The sequence below is a fragment of the Pseudorasbora parva genome, chromosome 19 (genome assembly GCF_024679245.1).
Source record: "Pseudorasbora parva isolate DD20220531a chromosome 19, ASM2467924v1, whole genome shotgun sequence".
Taxonomy (NCBI): domain Eukaryota; kingdom Metazoa; phylum Chordata; class Actinopteri; order Cypriniformes; family Gobionidae; genus Pseudorasbora; species Pseudorasbora parva.
The window spans coordinates 28417909-28442028 of NC_090190.1; the positions used below are offsets into that span (position 1 = coordinate 28417909).

General features: G+C 37.0%; 1 protein-coding gene across 4 annotated transcripts in view; it reads right to left on the reverse strand.

Moving 5' to 3' along the window:
* Positions 1-24120, reverse strand: part of cspg5b (chondroitin sulfate proteoglycan 5b) — a 60427-nt gene that overhangs the window by 29674 nt on the left and 6633 nt on the right. For all 4 annotated transcript variants that reach the window (XM_067425211.1, XM_067425212.1, XM_067425210.1 and 1 more), the window contains exon 2: positions 3148-4003. In XM_067425211.1, coding sequence (XP_067281312.1) covers positions 3148-4003 — 856 coding nt within the window. The remainder of the gene's footprint in view (positions 1-3147; positions 4004-24120) is intronic.

Consider the following 24120-nt stretch of genomic DNA (forward strand, 5'->3'; position numbering starts at 1 on the left):
TGATGACCTTTTCAAAACCGATAAGTTTATATATATACACAATAACGGAGTGGTGGTGTTACATTAGAATAACAACATTGCATAATTGACCATTTAGATAAAGACCTAAACGCTTTCCTATAAACCCTATGGCAACTGACACAGTTGTAAAAATGCTTCCCTGACCTGGTTAGCCCAGACCCACATGTTTGCGTGAGCTTGGCCCAGTTTCAAGATCATTGAGGATAGGCCGTTTTACTACTGTTCCCAAGAGATGCCTTCAACTGAGACTCAATCCGTCTTCAATCCCAACATTTGATTTTGGGACATTTAAGACCAGCACTAAGCTTCTCTTGAAAATGTAAAACAAACATAATCCCACACCATGAACAGATGCATGGACACAAATTGAGTTACATCTTCAAATTCATCAGCATTTTATCAGATGCCGTTGATGCTAGAATAATTTTTCTTCAATTTAAAGGATTGTTCACCCTAAAAATGAAAATTACCCCATGATTTACTCATCCTAAAGCTAGATGTATGTGTGACGCCCCTATTGGTTGTTCTTTGTCGTGTGTGTGTCTGTGTGTGTGTGTGTGTGTGTGTGTGTGTGTGTGTGTACATGTTTTTCTAGCCTGGTGAGGACTTCAACTTGAATGCACACAGACTCATGGGGACTCTTGTCACCGTGGGGACCTAAATTGAGGTCCCCATGGGTACAAAAGCTTATAATTCATACATAATGAGTTCTATTGAAAATGTAAAAATGTAGAAAGTTTCCTGTGATGGGTAGGTTTAGGGGCAGGGGCAGTGTAGGGGGACAGAATATATGGTTTGTATGGTATAAAAACCATTACGTCTATGGCAAGTCCCCACAAAGATAGCGCACCAGACGTGTGTGTGTGTGTGTGTGTGTGTGTGTGTGTGTGTGTGTGAGCCTGTTTATGTGGTTTATGAGGACACAAATTTGTATAACTACATGGGTATTACACTGGTATTACACTATAAATGTGGTTTATGAGGACATATCAAATGTCCTCATAATTCAAATGGCCTTAAAAACATACTAAATGATGTTTTTTGGAGAAAGTAAAAATGCAGAATGTTTCCTGTGATGGGTAGGTTTAGGGGCAGGGGCAGTGTAAGGGGATAGAAAATACGGTTTGTACAGTATAAAAACCATTACGCCTATGGAGAGTCCCTGTAAACCACATAGACCAACATGTGTATGTGTGTGTGTGTGTGTGTGTGTGTGTGTGTGTGTGTGTGTGTGTGTGTGTGTGTGTCTGTATAATTTGCAGGTAAAACTGTTATGTCTCTAATATGTAACTATTGTCTTGGTCATGGTCACTGGAAAAAAAGATTGCCCGGTACTTAAAGCAAAAGATCGCAACAGCTATTTGTCCAACACTACGGCGTTGGCTGCCGCAGTTCCTATGACTGGTGGTTTGAAGTTTTCTTGCGCTATGTCAGATGTTGGAGAAACTGACAGGACCATCTGTACAAAATCAGATTTTTTACCTTTTGTTTCTGACGGTTTTGTATCTCTTCCGCCGGGTGAGAAAGTTCTCGTGAAAGTTTTGCGAGAGGGCTGGGTATCTACTGAACCACCAGAAAAGTTTTTTGAACGACTTTTTGAATGCTGTTAAATTGGCAAAGGTAACTCTAAACGGGCACAGTCAAAAATTAAACATAATATAATAAAATTAATGTAGAACGGAACACCATTCTTTTTGTGTCGACGACCAGGTGCTGGCTTTGTTACCCTTTGTTTCATCGCCATTTAAAGCAAAGTCCTTATTGCCGGTCCTTATGTTGTCATGAGACGGGAATCTGATGAAAATGATGTCATTGGTAGGCCTGAGAGAAGACTTAAAACCCAATTATGTCATGTACACTTGCTTAAACCTTATATGCGGGAGGAAGGGGCATCGCCTCAAAAAAGAATCTGTTGCTTTATCTGTAGATCATGCCTCATCAAGGAACGAGTTGCCTTTGGATTATGAGGAAGCCGTCGAACCTGAGGACTGCGTGATGTGTCCTCAGTTAAGTAATTTAGAAACTGAAGAATTTGCCAACACTTTATCATCATTTTTCAACTGAAAAATGTTTGTAAAGTTAATTCAGGAACATTTGTCTTTGTTTTCCGATAAAGCTCTTGTCATATGAGCTGAATTATTCAGTTATTGAAAAGGAAGCACTGACACCGGTTTGGGCGCTTCAGCATTTTGACGTTTATGTGGGAAGGGGTCCTACGTCTGTTGTAATTTATTGTGATCATAACCCCCTTACGCCCTGGTGTTTATTGCTCCCTATAAAAACGGATAATTCCTGCTTGGTGAAGTGGTTCTGGAGTTGGTGGCTGTCCTAAGCTCTTTGTTCCATATGGCACAAATGTAAAATAAAGCTGATACTTTGTAAGAAGAATGTACTCGTCTTCTCCTTATTTGTAGTGATCCTTTGTGATCGCAACAATATGACATTCTTCTTTCAGACGAATACAATTAGAGTTATATTAAAAAATGTCCGGGCTAATCCAAGCATTGTAATGGCAGTAAATGGCAGTCCAAAATGTGAAGCCCCAAAAAGTGCATCCTGCCACTATAAAAGTAATCCACAAGGCTAATAAAGGCCTTCTAAAGGGAACTGCGGGAGGCGCCACACTTTCTTCATAAGTTTTTCTTACAAAAACCCATCAATTCGCTTCTGAAGTCCTTTATTAACCCCACGGAACTGTGTGGAGCAGTTTTATAATGGATGGATACACTAATTTGGTCTTCAAATTTTGGGCTGCCATCCACTGCCATTATAAAGCTTTGAAGAGCCAGGACATTTTTATACAACTCCGATTGTATTCATCTAAAAGAAGAATGTCATTTACACATAGGTTCATTTGAGGGTGAGTAAATCATTGGGTAATTTTCATTTTTGGTTGAACTATTCATTAAGTTATACTTTTGGAGTGCATTATGATGACCTTATTAAGATAACTGAAGCAGTTAAAGCCTGTTCATACCAAGGACAACAACTATAAAGTTTTATAAAGTTTATAAAGTGGCAGATGACAACTGCAGCACTGCTTATGATAAACAGAATGTTGCTAGTTATTGTTATAGTTATTGTTCTTTCTGTAAAGTGGCCTTTACACATATGCAAACGTCTTACCGGCAAAAGGCACCAATACCGTCAACCACATAACACTGTCCCCCATTGAAGCAGTAACTGGTGAAGATGTCGCACGGTGAGACACATGTGCTGTTGATGCGTACAAATCCAAGACGACAACCAGAGTTGTCAAGCATGACCGATACTCCAGGCGAAGTTTCTCCAGATCCACCATCATCAGAGCTAAATTCTCTCTTGTTGGGGGGAACCACGCTGGCAACGAGAGGAACGTTTTCATCTTCCATGTCAGGTGGCGTGGGTTGGCTCTCTTCTAAGTAAACTTCAGTGGGCGAATAGTCAGGTGACAGATAATCATAAAAATCAGAAAGTGTCCAGGAGGTTGGATCTCCTCCCTGGAGCTCCTGAACCCAAGCAGGAGAATCAAGGACAATCTGCTGTTGGTGAGAAGGGTTGTAAAAATTCACTGTGATTATTTCTTCTGTTTGGGAATGGGCAAACTCAGGAGGAGAAATCGTAACCGCATCAAACAATGTCCCATCTGCTTGTAGTCTTGCGCTTTTCCAGCGAGGGCCACCATCCTCAATTCCCTCTTCACTAAAGTCTAGCTGGGACAAGCCACTTTTCCGGGATTCAGCCAGAGTGGGCAGCCGGGCAGCTATGCCATCTGTCGGCAGGTCAATGAGGCGTTTCCCTTCGGCTGAATCAACACTGATGTCCGTCTTAGCACTGGTTGAGGTTTCTTCACTGCTGCCTGACTCCTCACCAGCTCGTGGTTTCCGAGAGTGAATGTGGGCCTGGGCAATAGGTGTAACTTCACCAGGAAGTGCAGGCTTAAGCCCCACCCCATTCAAGTCTGAGGAGTTAGAGCCAGTAGAATTGGAGATAAATGAGCTGCCTGAAACAAAAGATGAAGATAAAAGATAAAAAAGTTAGTCACAACCTTATAACTCAACTTATTTTTCCTGCTTGTTCAATTTAATTAGTTTACCAATACTGGGAATTAATATCTCTATTTCTACTACTGTTTTCACATACTGTCTACTATATAGGGGACCCCATATACTATATTGTTAGAAATTAATAATTGTATTTAGCAAGGATGCAATAGATTGATTAAATGTGACATTAAAGGGACACTTCACCACTTTTTCATATTAAACTGTTATTCCCTTAACTAAGACAAGCTGATACATACCTCTCTCGTCTCAGTGCGTTCACTTAATCTCTGACGCGCGGTGACATTCTGATAGCATTTAGCTTAGCCCACTAAGCCCAGTTCATTCACTATGGTACCAAACAGAGATCAAGTTAGAAGCCACCAAACACCTCCACGTTTTCCCTATTTAAATACAGTTACACGAAAAGTTGAACGATTAAGTATGATGACAAAATAAAACGTGGCGCTTTTTTAAGCAGATTAAAAAGGAGAACTATAATGTATGGCGGAATAGCACTTCGACTCGTCGCAGTAAAAAGTCCCGACTGAAACATCCTCCCTCACATCTCCCCCTCCCCCCTATTGCCAGAAATGAGAGACTGAGGGGGAGATGTGAGGGAGGATGTCAGAAGTGCTATTCCGCCTTGGAACTGGGCTTAGTGGGCTAATCTAAATGCTATCAGAATGTCACCCCGCGTCAGAGAGATTAAGTGCACGCACTGAGACAAGAAAGGTATGCATCAACTCGTCTTAGTTAAGGGAATAACATAGTTCAAAATGAAAAAGCGGTGAAGCATCCCTTTAAATACATTTATAATGTTACACAATATGTCCATTTTTAAATAAATGCTCTTTATGATGTTCTTAAAAATATATATTTTGAAATTTCAATGAAAAGAATCCTGGAATAAAATTATGATAGTTTGATATTAATCAGCAAAACTCTTACATTGATAATAATAATAATTCATTCTAATTATGCTGAGCAGCAAACCAGAATGATTTCTGAAGGATCATGTGAGCAGACTGAAGTAAAGATACTGAAAACTCAGCTTTGCCATCATAGAAATTTGTTATTTTAATAAAAGTGTACACCGACCAAGCATAACATAATGACCACTGACAGGTGAAGTGAATAACTCAAATTTCAAGAAGTTAATGCTGGTTCTGATAGAAAGGCGTCAGAATACAGTGCATCACAGTTTGTTGTGTATGGAGCTGCATAGCCGCAGACCAGTCAGGGTGCCCATGCTGACCCCTGTCCACTGCCGAAAGCGCCAGCTGTGTGCATGTGAGCAATGGGAAAACGTAACCTAGTCTGATGAATCACATTTTATTTTACATCACATGGAGGTCTGGGTGCTTACCTGGGGAACGCATGACACCACAATGTTTTATGATAAGAAGGCAAGCCGGCAGAGGCAGTGTGATGCTTTGGGCAATATTCTGCTGGGAAACTTTGGGTCCTGCCATCCAAGTGGATGTACCATTGACACGTACAAACTACCTAAGCATTGTTGCAGACCATGTACACCCTTTCATGGGAACGGTATTCCCTGGTGGCTGTGGCCTCTTTTAGCAGGATAATGTGCCCTGCCACAAAGCAAAAATGGTTCAGGAAGGGTTTGAGGAGCACAACAACGAGTTGACTTGGCCTCCAAATTCCCCAGATCTCAATCCAATCGAGAATTTCTGTGGGATGAGCTGAATTAACAAGTCCGATCCATGGAGGCACCACCTTGCAACTTACAGTACTTAAAGGATCTGCTGCTAACATATTGGTGCCAGATGCCATGGCACACCTTCAGGGGTCTAGTGGAGTCCATGCCTCAAAGGACAGGGCTTTTTTGGTAGCAAAAGGGGAACCAAAACAATATTAGCACATAATGTTATGCCCAATCGGTGTATGTCATTCATTTTCCCATTACATGACTAAGCATCCTAAAATCCTAGTGTGTGATTAGTTCTGTAAGAAATCAGTAAGATTTAAGTTTGCTAGAAATCAAAGCTGTATAGGAACATTTCCGCAAGCGTTCACTTATTACCATGCGGCAAACTCAGCAGCTCCACAGTCATGCAGAGAGAGAACAAAAGACAAAATATATCCTCAGTATCACACACACACGGACAAATCTGCTTAATTATTCACTGCTGTGAGCGAGGCCCCAGATTTCTTTCCAAAGCGGCTTGTGGTAGCTGGATTAGGAGCTCTGATTTACTAATGTACCCCCCCTGAGCTTGGGCCAGGATTGGGATTCAGATTAGGATTAAGAGCTGTAGGTTGAGACTTGCATGGTCAGTCTGGAGAGAGAGATGGGTAAGCTTTAATGCACAAAGATAAACACACAATGGGGAATTCCTCTTACACTGGAAACATCTCACTGACCTAATTGATTGTTTTTTGGAGGCATTTACTCTTTATGCTGTAATCCAGTCTAATGCACTGAACCTCAAATATGAGCATCCATGGAAATTTCAATTCATGATTGTCTAATATATTATATTTACATTTGATTATCAATGTTAAAAACAGTTGTGCTTCTTAATATTTTTGTGGAAACTCTAAACCCTTTTATTCAGTATTCGTTGACATGCTGTTGTTTTTAACTTTCTATTCATATGAAAACAATCTTATTAGTTGATGGCCAAATGCTCACTATTAACTACTTGCTTATTAGCTGTGTATTACTAGAATATTAACTGTTTATTAGCACTTATAAAGCACATATTCTGCATGACCATGTTCTTCAACCCTTAATCATAATACCTAAATGTGACAACTATGTTACTAATAACCAGTAATTAAGAGTTTGAGGCAAAATTCATAGTTACTAGTGAGAATTGGACCCTAATCCAAAATGTGACCATCTTTTGTAGTATTATGAAATGCAGATACTGTCACTTTTAATCAATTGAATGCTTGATTGCTGAATAAAAGTATTAATTTATTAAAATGTCTGGTCACACTTTAGATTAGGGTCCAATTCTCACTATTAACTAACTATTAACTACAACATTTGCTTTAATAAACTTTGTTATACTTATGTATTTAAATCATGTGCTGTCCATTTCTTCTGATCATCCTTGAGATGATTCTACACATTCATTTGGGTCCAGCTGTGTTTGATAATACTGATTGGACTTGATTAGGAAAGCACACACCTGTCTATATAAGACCTTACAGCTCACAGTGCAGGTCAGAGCAAATGAGAATCATGAGGACAAAGGAACTGCCTGAAGAGCTCACAGACAGAATCGTGGCAAGGCACAGACCTGGCCAAGGTTAAAAAAAATTCTGCTGCACTTAAAGGGTTAGTTCCCCCAAAAATGAAATTAATGTAATTAATGACTCACCCGATTGTTGTTCCACACCCGTAAGACCTCCGTTCATCTTCGGAACACAGTTTAAGATATTTTATATTTAGTCAGAGAGCCTATCCAAGTGTATGCACACTTTACTGTCCATGTCCAGAAAGGTAATAAAAACATCATCAAAGTAGTCCATATGTGACATCAGTTGGTTAATTTGAATCTCTTAAAGCATCGAAAATACATTTTTGTCCAAAAATAGCCAAAACTACGACTATATTCATCATTGTCTTCTCTTTCTGGTTTGTTTTCTATCTTCAAATAAAGATTCAAATGGTTATGAATCAGCGGATTGATTCATGATTCGGATCACCAATGTCACGTGATTTCAGCAGTTTGACGCACGATCCGAATCATGAATCAATCTGCTGATTCACAACCGTTTTAATCTTTTTTTGAGGATTAAAATAAACACGGAAGAGAAGACAATGCTGAATAAAGTTGTAGTTTTTGTTATTTTTGGACCAAAATGTATTTTCGATGCTTCAAGAGATTCTAATTAACTAACTGATGACACCTATGGACTACTTTGATGATCTTTTTATTCCCTTTCTAGACATGGACAGTATAGTGTGCATTCAATTTCATGAGGGAACAGAAAAGCTCTCAGACTGAATATAAAATATCTTAAACTGTGTTCCAAAGATAAACGGAGGTCTTACGGGTGTGGAACGAAAAATTAGGGTGAGTCATTAATGACAATTTCATTTTTGGGTGAACTAACCCTTTCAGGTTCCCAAGAGCACAGTGGCCTCCATAATCCTTAAATAGAAGACGTTTGGGACAACCAGTACCCTTCCCTAGAGCTGGTCGTTCAGCCAAACTGAGCTATCGGGGAGAAGAGCCTTGGTGAGAAAGGTAAAGAAAAACCCAAAGATCACTGTTGCTGAGCTCCAGAGATACAGTCAGGAGATGGGAGAGAGTTGTAGAAAGTCAACCATCACTGTAGCCCTCCAACAGTAGGACGTTATGGCAGAGTGGCCCGACGGAAGCCTCTCCTCAGTGCAAGACACATGAAAGTTTGCTAAAAAAAAAAAAACACCTGAAAGACTCCAAGCTGGTGAGAAATAAGATTCTCTGGTCTAATGAGACCAAGATAGAACTCGTTGGCCTTAATTCTAAGCGGTATGTGTGGAGAAAAATATGACCTGTCCAATACAGTCCTAACAGTGAAGCATGGTGGTGGCAGCATCATGCTGTGGGGGTGTTTTTCAGCTGCAGAGACAGGATGACTGGTTGCAATCAAAGGAAATATGAATGTGGCCAAGTACAGGGATATCCTGGACAAAAAAACCTTCTCCAGAGTGCTCAAGACCTCAAACTGGACTGAAGGTTTACCTTCCAACATGACAATGACCCTGAGCACACAGCTAAAATAATGAAGGAACTCTGTGACTGTTCTTGAATGGCCCAGCCAGAGCCCTGACTTAAACCCAATTGAGCATCCCTGGAGAGATGGCAGATGATCTCCAAATCCATGTGTGAAAAACTTGTTGCATCTTTCCCAAAAAGACTCAAGGCTGTATTAGATCAAAATGGTGCTTCAACTAAATACTGAGCAAAGGGTCTGAATTCTTAGGACCATGTGATATTTCAGTTTTTATTTTTAATAAATCAGCAAAAATGTCAACAATTCTGTGTTTTCTGTCAATATGTGGTGTGTGTACATTAATGAGAAAAAAATTAACTTAAATTATTTTAGGAAATGGCTGCAATTAACAGAGTAAAAAAAAATTAAGGGGGTTTGAATACTTTCCGTACCCTGTGTGTGTGTGCATGCATGTATGTATATATGTATATATGTGTATATGTATATATGTGTATATGTGTATATGTATATATGTGTATATGTGTATATGTGTATATGTTATATATATATATCCTTGAGCAAGACACCTAACCCCAGCTGGTCCCGACGAGCTGGATGGTGCCTTACATGGCTGACATCGCCGTCGGTGTGTGAATGGGTGAATGTGGGGCAAAAATGTAAAGCGCTTTGGATAGCCATAGGGTCTGTTAAAAAGCGCTATAAAAATGCAGTCCATTTACCATATTATATATATTATATATATATATATATATATATATATATATATATATATATATATATATATATATACATATACACACACACATTATATATAACAAAGCATGCACACATAAACATTTATATTTCCATTTTAGACATGTACCAAGTAAATTCTGATAATTTAAATTCAAACAGTATCAAAAAGACGAACTTAGGAATTTGTTGTCAAATTGTCCTGAATGACTTTTAACAATATACTTTAAAGTATTTGACTGACACTGTTAAATTCAGTTTCCATGGTTTAATTCCTCCTCATTGTAAATTAAATGCGAGTCACACAACCCCTAACAGACACTCACACACAAAATTGCCAAGAAGCAATGTAAAGAGGCTGCCATTTTGGAACATCTCAAAAGGCATGTAAAACAGAGACCCCTCTGTCCTATCCACTTGAATCACTTCCTCTCTTTCTCCCATTAATTTATTCACACAGGACCCCCTGAGAAGGTAACGGAGATGGCCGTGTGTGCATGAATCATTTCTCACAAACCTCACGTGAGGTTCAAGTACTCGATTAAATTCTCATCTAGGTTCCCACCAGCACAGAGTTTAATATCAATGCAATATTTTGATCCTTTTAAATCCATTTTGAAATATTTAAAGGCTAAATGATACAGTCACTGGACTGATGAATATAAAACACTGTCACCACTCAACGTAGCAGGAGAGAGGCTACAAGAGGAAAACTGTTGTTTTGATTTGCAAAGGGGTCAGCTGATAGAAAAGAGAGGTTGGGAAAAGAGACACTGAAAGAAAAATAACAAAACGCATGCTATAATGGAGTGAAGATGAGAAAATGTGACAGTGAGGGTGCATTTCTCTTTCCGCCCCAGTGCCAAAGCCTTTGAGAGGGATTTCAGTTGCCTGTTTAGTAAGCATGTCAAGACCGCAAGAGAGGGCAATAGTGAGGAAAAAAAGGGGGGTAAGATGATGGAGAGTGAGAAAGAAATTAGAGAAGAGAACTATTTTCTCATGACCTCACCAGTGAGACATTTAAATTTGTAAGAGTGTGTAAAAAGTATGCAGTCTTCATTATCTCACTGTGCTCATTGCCTCGATTTACAAGCAGTATCACACATAATCAGGATACTAATTCAATAATATCACCGAAGACCAATATAATCATCAAGCTTCAGTGCTACACTACTGTAAATATACTGTTGACTATAATCCATCTCAATGCTCTCTCTTCATCTTCATTAAAAAAAAGCACACAATCTTCCTCTCTGTGTCTAGTTGACATTTTTTTGCTTATGTAACATTCTTGAGGGGGGAAGACTTATTGCAGATCATAGAAAATTGCAAATGTCAACTTGTCTTCCCTCCCACCATCTCTCTCTCTCTTAGGGTCCATTTACACAACACCATTTTCTTAACTAAAAACTGAAAACTTTTTATGCATTGTGGCATTTACATTGCAACAGCGCTTTGGGTGCCTGAAAAAAACTCTAACCCACAGCCGATTCTAAAGATTCCATTGGTCATGCCAATCACAGTGTCGATTTCCTATATATGCTATAACATATTCAACTAGAAACAATGTTTAATATACAACGTCAGTCAATGACAGTTGGATGAAGCCAGAGCCAATAGTGAAAGACCCACCCCCTTTTGGAGTTCTTGCCTCATTTTGGAGTTATACCTACTTGGAGAACTGGCCTGCCATACATAATACAGCATATTAAATCGTTTTGTGGATCCGTATGAACAGGGATCATTTTGACACAAATGAACCGTCTGCTAAACTAAACATAGTTTAACCGTCCATTAAAAAAAAAAAAAACAAGGTTACTACACTTTTGTACACTTTTGCCTCACCGGCACGTCATCCTCAATAAACCCGTCTCGGCGCAATAACTCCGATCTTTCAAGTATTCATATTCTTGTGTAATCGACGTGGCATCCTAAATGAACCCGTCTCTTAGGTGATACCCAAAAATTTGATTTAATATGATTTATGACCTACAAGGTTGCCAGAGTAATAATTATACACTGTTTAATAATAGGCCAGAGGAGAACTGGCACCCCGACTGAGCCTGGTTTCTCCCAAGGTTTATCATTCTCCATCATGCCCTGAGTTTTGGTTCCTTGCCACTGTCACCTTTGGCTTGGCTTGCTCAGTTGGAGACACTAAAATTATGACCCAAGTTATTTTGAGTAAATATACAAATAAAATGTATTAATTTGGTCATATTTAATTCTATAAACTATCCAAATTAAATGAGCCAAATCAAATTTTGTTGCAATGTTGTCCTGTTTAACACTGTGAAGCTGCTTTGAAACAATCGTCATTGTAAAAGCACTATATAAATAAAGTTGATTGACTGATTGATTGATTTTACTACATTAAAACATTTTCATAACATTTACTACATGGTTCATTTTCATAAGGGTAGTGATGTCACAATTCAGGATTGGTCACTTGTCTGTTGCATAGTAAAAGAGTGTTTAAAAAAAAATCTATAAAATTAAATTAAAAAAATCTATAAAATATTCTATGAAAAAATCTATCTATTCTATTCTAAATCTAATGTCAATGGAGTCTAAAAGAACACTTGACCCCATTTACATTTTTCATAATAGCTTATTTTATGTCTAACAGATCATTTTAAAAATACAAAAAACCCCTTCTTAAAAAGGGATGACTAGTATACTTTTTTGGCCAAAATATTCAATTTGGCATTAAAAGACAATTTACCTGTTTTCAAAATGCATACGCTTTTTTGATCCTTCTGTCAAAATCAAGGGGGCAATGGTCTGTCTAAATCTTCCATCGCGTACTTGACTAAGTTAAATGCACTTCTAAATGGTGCCGATTCCTCCAAGGGAAGTAGTTATGGAAGTTTGTGAGTGCATGTCCAAAAGTTGAGTTAAACGGAGCCTAGATGTCAAGGATGCGGGCTTGAAGTTGATCATTATAGTTACTGCACGCTTGAGTTCTCGATGGCTTCCGACAACATAGGCTAGTGGTTGAAGTAGTTGACTAGTTTAAATAATCAAATTTATTCTAGCTCGCATTCAAATCTGCCTCTAGCCAATCAACAATCAAATATCTGTTTCACACATTATAATACAGAAAAAAAGATGCACCACTACTTCAGTTTCAATGAGACTAAAATGCACAAGGGGTAGACAAAGTGCAGAACTTTGTGAATGACCGGCATTTTATTTTCTGTGGGTGCAAAATCCATATAGGCTTGCGAATTTGTTCAACAATGCAACCAATTCTCTTTATGCAAGAGACAACTTAACATAAGTCAGCTCATCTTCATTTTAACTCTGACAATTTAACCTAAAAGCCAGAATCATTCTAAACTCTAACTAAAACCTAGACTGGTACCCATGTGTTTATTTATAAATAGTACTGTGATGGTGCTTGGCAGGGGAGCTGGCATGAACGCCTTTGGCATCAGGGACACAGCAGTATTAACGCGAAGCCGAACAGACATCTAGAGATGCCAAACCTGTTGGAATAATAGTGCCAGTTTCATGCACCCCACACATGAAACATGCAAAACTATTGTACATTATGACCAAATATTTGGGCCAAAAACTGCAATCAGTGCATTGAGAAAATGTATCAGCTGAATTCAATTTTAGTTTTGGAACATGCATTAGCCAATAATGAACATGAATGAATGAATGAAGGCAAAAAAAATTGAGGCAAAAAAAAGCTTCTAAAAAGCATTTGTTTTAAAAAAATATATATTTTGGAGTCAGGAACAATGTATGAAATGTTATTTAAATATTTAAACTTGTTCACTTTGACCTATCATTTGTTGGTTTTAAACAAGAATCAGCACTGTCTCCAATTGAAAGTTTTCTAGTGACTGATCATATCTAAATTTTTCAGTTGGCCGAATTGAAATTCTGTGAAATGATTCAATTCAATTTACAGAAAATCAAGTCGGCCAAAATAAAATTTGGATATGATCAGTCACTTGAACATTTTCAATTGGATACCTGATTTTTTTTTTTACAGTGAGTTGTGCCACCTGACAACATTAATATGCTTAATACTGAATACCACTTCAATTACATATAAAATACAACAACAACAAAGTGTTTTAGTCAATAGTCTCTATAGAAGTACACAAAGTAAATTGATCAAAAACAGAACTGGAAAAGGCTACAGTGCAATAGATTTATTAGATACACTGTAATCGATTGTGACTGAATAACAACAAAGTCACTGTAGCTTTGTGCCGCCATCTTTACGACAGATGGCCTGCAATATGTTGTGCAGTTGGCTGCAACAACAGCCGAAAGAGGAGCCCCGAACTGGTATTTTATTATTTTATGAAGAACAAAAGTGTTAAATAATAATTATTAATATTTTATAGCCTACTTCCTGTACTATCATGTGACAATGTTGTATGTTTCTGACTGAATGGATGAATTATACTCAGATAGCAAACTGGCATTGAATCAAAAGAGAAACAACGTTTCCCGTGACATCAAAGTGACGTTGATCTCTGACATCGATCCGGCATCATTTTGCTCATCGAAGTAATGTTGAACCAATGTCAGACACGCCATTAAAAAACGAACATAAAATCAACGCAATTGGTTTGCTTACCTAACGTTGAAACGATGGTGATTTTCAGTTGGGTGAAATGACGTTATAGAATCAACATTAAAAAATTAATAATAAAAAAATTTGATCTAATGGTTTATACCAGATGCTGATTTCAGTTAGGGGAAGCAACTGACATTTTCTACTTGTTTTAAAAATCTCAAATACTTAATACTGATAGATAAATTCACACATCACATTCAGCTAACATTGCTTTAATATTTACAAAATACAGTTACAAATAGCCTACACAGAGCATAAAAACCTTCTGTATAAAAAACATTTACAATATAGAAAAGACATTTAGACTCAACTATACAGAATTATAAAAGTAAGTTATATACCAATTTAAATAGTCTTAAGTTACACATTAAAAGCGTAATAAAACTGGTCATGTTCTTTTGCACGAAATATATTATTTTTTATTAAGGCACAAAGGAGATTTAAGGCAGAACAGTGTCACAATTCACTATCACTGCTTCTTTTCTAACTGTCACTGAGACTATTGATTAAACTATTAAGCAGTGCAAGCTCTTCCTAATTCTACCTAACAAAACACAAGTATACAATCAAATGTCTGCACTTTACTCCACATCTGTCATAGTTGCACAGGTTACTTTTGTTTAATTGTACAGTTTCTTATGTGTATGCACTTGCAACATGAGATTAAAATGTTGTTGTACAGCAGTACAATGACAAAGTTTTCTATTCTTTTCTATTCTTTTTTTTTTCTCTGAAAATTCTACAGTTCTGAAGGGAAAAGATCAGAATTGTAAGACAAAATTTCCTTTGTTTATTTTTCTGTTTTAATGCTCTTCTGTTTTTGCTATATGTTGGCAGCCACATACTTTTTAATGCGTTGATTCCTGTTTTAATGGTTTAATTTCTTGACTCCTTTAACTCAAAAGTTAAGAGTGTAATTGATGATATTGCTCCTCTGAAAGTCAGGAAAAAGAGTGGCAAACAAAAGGCACCTTGGAGAAACTCAACAGCAGTTAAAATAATGAAAAGACAATGCAGGAAATCTGAACGCATGTGGCGGAAGACAAAACTTGTAGTCCTTTATAACATCTATAAAGACAGCCTTCATGCTTTAAATGTGGAGCTAGACAAAACTAGACAGCCCTGCTCAAATATAATAAACAGAAACATAAACAACACGCACACTCTTTTTGTTACTGTAGAAAGACTAACAAATCCTCTAAGTAACATTCCTAGTGAAATGTGAGTTTGCTTCCTTCTCAGAGAAAATGAATAATATCAGAAAGACGGTCACCACATCCTTAAGTTGCTCTGGGGTCAGTCAGATCAGACCACAACATCAGAAAGTTACTATGTCTGATTTAAAAAAAATTAAAAGAAACAATAAAGCACCTTAAAACATCAACATGCACCCTTGACACACTCCTCACTTCTTTTTTAAAAGTGTGTTTAACTGCTTAGAAGCAGATCTCCTAGAAGTGGTAAACTCCTCACTTCTCTATGGGACTTTTCCAAACTCCCTTAAAACTGCAATAGTTAATTTGAAAATACTTCTGAAAAAGAGAAATTTGGATAACTCCATATTGAGGTCTACTACAGACCAATCTCAAAACTCTACATCATGGGCAAGATCATTGAAAAAGCTGTTTTCAATCAACAGAACAAATTCTTAAACTCAAATGGATACTTATATTTTCAATCTGGTGTCCATCCACATCACAGCACAGAGACAGCATATAAAGATAATAAATGATATATTCGCCTAAATACTAATACAAGCAAATCCTCAATTCTGGTTCTACTCGACCTCAGTGCTGCATTTGACACTGTTGACCACAACATACTTCTTAACCTGCTGGAAAACTGGGTCGGGCTTTCTGGGATGGTCCTCAAATGGTTCAGGTCATACTTAAAACTGAGGAAAGGAGAAAGGAGAGGTTATTATGTGAGTGTAGGAGACCATAAGTCTGAGTGGACATCCATGACACGCGTCCCACAAGGGTCAATTCTTGCACCACTCCTATTCAACCTGTATATGCTGTTACTCAGCCAAATAATGAAAAATAATAAAATTGCTTACCACTGCTATGCTGACGACACTCAGATCTACTTAGCACTCTCACCTAATGACTAAGACAAAACTGAAATCACTATCAACAAGCCTTTCTGAACAGAAAATCTTATCTCTACGTCTTCTTTTTATTATTTTACTATTTTTTATTTATTACTTTTTTAGTTAACCTTTGTTCATCATAATTGTATTATTTTTAATTCTATTTTTAATTTACAACTGTATATTTCTATTTCTTATACATCTGTTGATTATTATTTTTGGTTAGGGCTGTCTGACTGGAGAGCAGTGTGCTTCCTTTCATTCTGCTTGTGGTAGCACACATATTGTAAAGAAGTGGACTCAAGAAAGGGGAGGCCCTGCAGGACAAAGGTAACGTCCCCTACAGGAGCCCGCCTTGGACCAACTTGTAAGGTCCAGGAGACATTGCGAACCTGCTCCATCTCTTCTATGTAAAGCACTTTGAATTGCCATTGTGTATGAAATGTGCTATATAAATAAACTTGCCTTGCGTGTCATGCTTTTAGTTAAATTCATATTAAGCGTCATAACTATTACTAACATTTAAATTAATTATTTTATACAAATAACTTGGTGTACATAAACATTTTTTAACAATCAACCCATCAATCAACTATAGCGCTTTTACAATGACAATTGTTTCAAAGCAGATTCACTGTGTTAAACAGGACAATATTGCAACAAAAAATGATTTGGCTGTACAGTTGTTCAACACAATCTACCAGCAATTCGTACACATTTTAAAAGGTGGCTAATTCGTACGACCTCACTACGTTTTACTCCTTACTAAATTCCTCACCACCCCAGGTTTGGGGCAGGGTTAGGGGTGGTCCTTCCTGATGACACACAACAATTTGCTACCTCATAAAATACATAATTATTGTTTTTTTTACATAATACTTGTATTCAAAAAAAAAAAACTACATATTACATGTGTAATTAATTTATGTAACAACATCTATAACAATTAAACTATTAAAGTCCCCATGAAATTACAATTGAAGTTTTCTTGCTCCAAAACGATGACGCATTTAGAAGACATAAGCATTCAAAACTTATAGTCTCTCACTTTTTCCAGTATGGATCAATGATTTTGATGACATCACTCAGATTCACTTCAGGCTAAGTCTTCAGCTTATCATCAGATTTTCTGTCCAATCAAATGCTCTCTGGAATCTAAAGCGCCCCTACATTATAAATAGAAACTGCAGCTAAAATTGCTTACTTGTTCACACATTTAATATTTGCTATATGGTGAATGAAACATAGTGCAATATATAGAGGGGATAGGGAACTATTCAGATAATATTCTTTCCATTGGGGTAAATTAAGTATGGTTTCACACAGTCTGCACACACAGTCTGCAGTGAATCATATCTGCGAGTCAGGGCAAACCAGAAAAAGTATCGGACCAATATGAATTCTGCATAGAATGCTATATTTTAAAGCGATATGGAGGACAATAGGAGAAACGGTTAGATGCTTTCTTCAACTGTAATGTTTTGCTGCACAGACGTTGAAGATCAGCAAGAGTCCAACAGGTTATGTAGTTCCATAAGTTTCCAGCAGTGTAGGCAGCTCTAGTGTCAGCGTCTGGCAGGATAAATATCATTGGCCTTCACTGGGAGCTCCATACGGGCACGCTAGGCGGGCTCGAACACTTGCTCGTTGATGCTAATGCTCATTGACAGTCTCTGCTGTTATGAGACCACAGTGGCAGATGGCTCTCTTGTTCCATGTATAGAAAGGATCTAAGCAACTTTAGCGAGAAAGTGTTCTAAAAAAATTATCAACGGTTGGTTTTAGTGGTTTTAAAATAAACATCCAGACAGAGTAGTCTCATTGCATGATTTAGAGACTAAATCTGCGCACGTTTTTGTGAATGCATCCTACCGTTTGGTCTTTATTTCTCTCTCTCTACTCTCCTAAGGTTGAGGATGAGTGCCAGGTCTTGGCAAAAACAACAAGGAACAGTAAGAGCCTTTTGTCACAGCATGTCCACTAATTTCAGCTAAGCACTAACAATGAATGCTTCAATTATTTGATTGTCCTTAATTTAGAATAATAACAAAAGAGACCGATTATAAAAGGTACAGTAGCTACCTACTTGCACAACATTCAACAATACATTTCAACCAAATTAATAATTTGAAGAAATCTGACTGAACTTTCCAAGTGGACTTGAGTGCATGAAGTCAATATAATCAAGTCAAAATAATATCCATTGCAATTGTTCAAACATTAAGAATGTTGTGTACACATAAATTCATATTAAAATGTAAAATTAAGGGATTTTACTTTTCATCTTTGGCTGTAGTTTTATACTATTGTACTCAAGTCCACTTTTCATCTTTGGCTGTAGTTTTATACTATTGTACTATTGACTCTCTCTTTACTAGCACTTTAGACATAGTTGCTCCCCGGCGCTTAAAGAAGATTAAAGCCGATAATCCAACGCCGTGGTACAACGAGCACACTCTGGCCCTTAAAACAGCAGCCAGAAAAATGGAGCGCAGCTGGAAGAAAACAAAACTGGAGGTTTTTCGCAATTTGTGGAAAGAGAGCATGATGGCATATAGAAAGGCCATAAAAACTGCTAGATCTGCTTATTTCTCAACTCTTTTAGAAGAAAACAAACACAACCCTAAGTATTTATTCGATACAGTGGCTAAATTATCAAAAAATAAAGCTTCAACTTCTGATGTTTGTAAACAACACAGCAGTATTGACTTTATGAACTTCTTTACTAGTAAGATTGATAATATTAGGAATAAAATTATAACCATGCAGCCGTCTACTACATTATCACTTCAAACAGAGCACTGTAGTATCACTGAGGAAAAATTACACTCATTCACTACTATAGGAGGAGAAGAATTGGCTAAACTTGTTAAATCATCAAAATCAACAACATGTATGCTTGACCCTATACCGACTAGGCTATTAAAAGAGATGCTTCCAGAGGTCATAGATCCTCTGCTTAATATCATTAATTCATCCTTGACATTAGGATATGTACCAAAAACTTTTAAGTTGGCTATAATAAAACCACTTATTAAAAAAACGCAACTTGATTAACTTAAAAATGATAAATTAAAATAAGCTGATAACATCACTGTTTTCTCCAATACGACTGTACAGCCAAATCTAATTTTGTCGCAATTTTATCCTTTTTGACATTGTGAAGCTGCTTTGACACAATCGTGATTGTAAAAGCGCTATATAAATAAAGTTGATTGATTGATCCTAAAGAATTAGTCAATTACAGGCCAATCTCGAATCTACCATTTCTATCAAAAATACTAGAAAAGGCTGTGTCTTCACAATTATGTTCCTTTTTAGAAAGAAATGGTATATGTGAGGATTTCCAGTCAGGATTTAGACCGTATCATAGTACTGAGACTGCTCTAATTACAGTTACAAATTATTTACTGTTATCATCTGATCGTGGTTGTATCTCTCTATTAGTGTTACTCGATCTTAGCGCTGCATTTGATACTATCGATCACAATATTCTTCTGAATAGAATCGAAAATTATGTTGGCATTAGTGGAACTGCATTGGCATGGTTTAAATCGTACTTATCTGACCATTATCAGTTTGTAGCAGTAAATGAAGAGATGTCACACCGATCACAAGTTCAGTATGGAGTACCACTGGGAGATATCATTAGGAAGCATGGCATTAGTTTTCATTGTTATGCTGACGATACTCAGCTCTATATTTCCTCATGCCCTGACGAAACCTACCAATTAACAAGATTAACGGAATGCATAGCTGATATAAAAAATTGGATGAATAGTAATTTCCTGCAACTTAATTCAGATAAAACTGAATTTTTAATTATTGGACAGAAAAGTTTTTCTGAAAATCTTTCATGTATTCATGCTCTTGTGTAATCGACACCCCATCCTAAATAAATCCGTCTCTTCCGTGATACCCTGAAATTTTGAATATTCCAATCTAATGTGATTTCTGACCTGTAAGGTTGCCAGAATAATAATCTTACACGGTGTGTTAATAGGCCAGAGGAGAACTGGCACCCCGACTGAGTCTGGTTTCTCCCAAGGTTTATTTTTCTCCATCACGCCCTGATGGAGTTTTGGTTCCTTGCCACTGTCGCCTTTGGCTTGGCTTGCTCAGTTGGGGACACTAAAAATATGATTAAAGTTATTCAACTAATTATACAAATAAAATTTATGAATTAGGTTTTATTTAATTCTATAAACTATAATACAGATCTTCCAGCATTGTCGCTATATGATAAATTAAAATAAGCTGATAACATCACTGTTTTCTCCAGTACGACTGTACAGCCAAATCTAATTTTGTCGCAATATTATCCTGTTTGACACTGTGAAGCTGCTTTGACACAATCGTGATTGTAAAAGTGTTATATAAATAAAGTTGATTGATTGATTGATTGATTGATTGTAGTCTTACAGCCAGTAAATACTGTGATTTATCTGAAAATTAATTAATTTCCTCAACATGCTTACTTTTTTTTTTTTTTACAAGTTCTCGGTAATTAAAATGTTTATAAATAAAGTAGTTGCACTTCATTAGATCTTTTGCTAAAGATGATCAATTTTGTTTTTTTAATTTCAGAGTTGCGTTCTTAAATGTAGTCAACAGACTTATTTTTCTTGTAAATTGCATAAAACGGATACAAATCTTTTAAAAATACCATTCACTTAAGAATTCTGTATCAGTGATGTCCATTTCAACCAAATTAATAATTTGAAGAAATCTGACTGAACTTTCCAAGTGGACTTGAGTGCATGAAGTCAATATAATCAAGTCAAAATAATATCCATTGCAATTGTTCAAACATTAAGAATGTTGTGTACACATAAATTCATATTAAAATGTAAAATTAAGGGATTTTACTTTTCATCTTTGGCTGTAGTTTTATACTATTGTACTCAAGTCCACTTTTCATCTTTGGCTGTAGTTTTATACTATTGTACTATTGACTCTCTCTTTACTAGCACTTTAGACATAGTTGCTCCCCGGCGCTTAAAGAAGATTAAAGCCGATAATCCAACGCCGTGGTACAACGAGCACACTCTGGCCCTTAAAACAGCAGCCAGAAAAATGGAGCGCAGCTGGAAGAAAACAAAACTGGAGGTTTTTCGCAATTTGTGGAAAGAGAGCATGATGGCATATAGAAAGGCCATAAAAACTGCTAGATCTGCTTATTTCTCAACTCTTTTAGAAGAAAACAAACACAACCCTAAGTATTTATTCGATACAGTGGCTAAATTATCAAAAAATAAAGCTTCAACTTCTGATGTTTGTAAACAACACAGCAGTATTGACTTTATGAACTTCTTTACTAGTAAGATTGATAATATTAGGAATAAAATTATAACCATGCAGCCGTCTACTACATTATCACTTCAAACAGAGCACTGTAGTATCACTGAGGAAAAATTACACTCATTCACTACTATAGGAGGAGAAGAATTGGCTAAACTTGTTAAATCATCAAAATCAACAACATGTATGCTTGACCCTATACCGACTAGGCTATTAAAAGAGATGCTTCCAGAGGTCATAGATCCTCTGCTTAATATCATTAATTCATCCTTGACATTAGGATATGTACCAAAAACTTTTAAGTTGGCTATAATAAAACCACTTATTAAAAAAACGCAACTTGATTAACTTAAAAATGATAAATTAAAATAAGCTGATAACATCACTGTTTTCTCCAATACGACTGTACAGCCAAATCTAATTTTGTCGCAATTTTATCCTTTTTGACATTGTGAAGCTGCTTTGACACAATCGTGATTGTAAAAGCGCTATATAAATAAAGTTGATTGATTGATCCTAAAGAATTAGTCAATTACAGGCCAATCTCGAATCTACCATTTCTATCAAAAATACTAGAAAAGGCTGTGTCTTCACAATTATGTTCCTTTTTAGAAAGAAATGGTATATGTGAGGATTTCCAGTCAGGATTTAGACCGTATCATAGTACTGAGACTGCTCTAATTACAGTTACAAATTATTTACTGTTATCATCTGATCGTGGTTGTATCTCTCTATTAGTGTTACTCGATCTTAGCGCTGCATTTGATACTATCGATCACAATATTCTTCTGAATAGAATCGAAAATTATGTTGGCATTAGTGGAACTGCATTGGCATGGTTTAAATCGTACTTATCTGACCATTATCAGTTTGTAGCAGTAAATGAAGAGATGTCACACCGATCACAAGTTCAGTATGGAGTACCACTGGGAGATATCATTAGGAAGCATGGCATTAGTTTTCATTGTTATGCTGACGATACTCAGCTCTATATTTCCTCATGCCCTGACGAAACCTACCAATTAACAAGATTAACGGAATGCATAGCTGATATAAAAAATTGGATGAATAGTAATTTCCTGCAACTTAATTCAGATAAAACTGAATTTTTAATTATTGGACAGAAAAGTTCCACAAGTAGTAACCAAGAATACTGTCTAACACTTGATGACTGCTCTGTCAAGCCCTCGTCGTCAGTGAGGAACCTGGGTGTGCTCTTTGATACCAATCTTTCATTTGAAAGCCACGTTTCTAGCATCTGTAAAACCGCATTCTATCATCTTAAAAATATATCTAAACTACGGCACATGCTTTCAATGCAAAATGCTGAACAGTTAGTACATGCGTTCATGAACTCAAGGCTAGATTATTGTAATGCTCTACTGGGTGGTTGCCCTGCTCGCTTAATAAACAAACTCCAGCTAGTCCAAAATGCAGCAGCTCGAGTTCTTACTAGAACCAGGAAGTATGATCATATTAGTCCAGTTCTGTCAACACTGCACTGGCTCCCTATTAAACATCGCATACATTTTAAAATCTTGCTTATTACTTACAAAGCACTAAATGGTTTAGCTCCCCGGTACTTAAGCGAGCTCTTAACGCATTATACTCCATCACGTCTATTGCGGTCTCAAAACTCTGGCCAGTTGATAATACCTAGAATATCTAAATCAACTGCAGGCGGTCGATCCTTTTCCTATTTAGATCCTAAACTCTGGAATAGTTTTCCTAGCATTGTTCGGGAAGCAGACACACTCTGTCAGTTTAAATTTAGACTAAAAACACAACTCTTTACTATGGCATACACAAGAACATTTTTAACTTTCATTATTCAAATCAATTGACTGATTGTTAGGCTGCATTAACTAGGTCAGCCGGAACCGGGAACACTTCCCATAACACCTGATGTACTCGTTACATCATAAAAAGACTGACATCTACGCTAATGTTAGTCTCTCTGTTTATCCCGAGGTTTATCCCGGATCTGGGCCCTGTCCGGATCGGATGGTGGACCTGCCTGGACATGACCAACGCATCCTGGAGTGTCTGCTGAGCCGTGTCAAATGGTGTCTCCTCCGAATTGCCTCACCGGCACAACATGCTCAAAAACCCGTCTCCGGCGCAATAATTCCGATCTTTCATGTATTCATGCTCTTGTGTAATCGACACCCCATCCTAAATAAATCCGTCTCTTCCGTGATACCCTGAAATTTTGAATATTCCAATCTAATGTGATTTCTGACCTGTAAGGTTGCCAGAATAATAATCTTACACGGTGTGTTAATAGGCCAGAGGAGAACTGGCACCCCGACTGAGTCTGGTTTCTCCCAAGGTTTATTTTTCTCCATCACGCCCTGATGGAGTTTTGGTTCCTTGCCACTGTCGCCTTTGGCTTGGCTTGCTCAGTTGGGGACACTAAAAATATGATTAAAGTTATTCAACTAATTATACAAATAAAATTTATGAATTAGGTTTTATTTAATTCTATAAACTATAATACAGATCTTCCAGCATTGTCGCTATATGATAAATTAAAATAAGCTGATAACATCACTGTTTTCTCCAGTACGACTGTACAGCCAAATCTAATTTTGTCGCAATATTATCCTGTTTGACACTGTGAAGCTGCTTTGACACAATCGTGA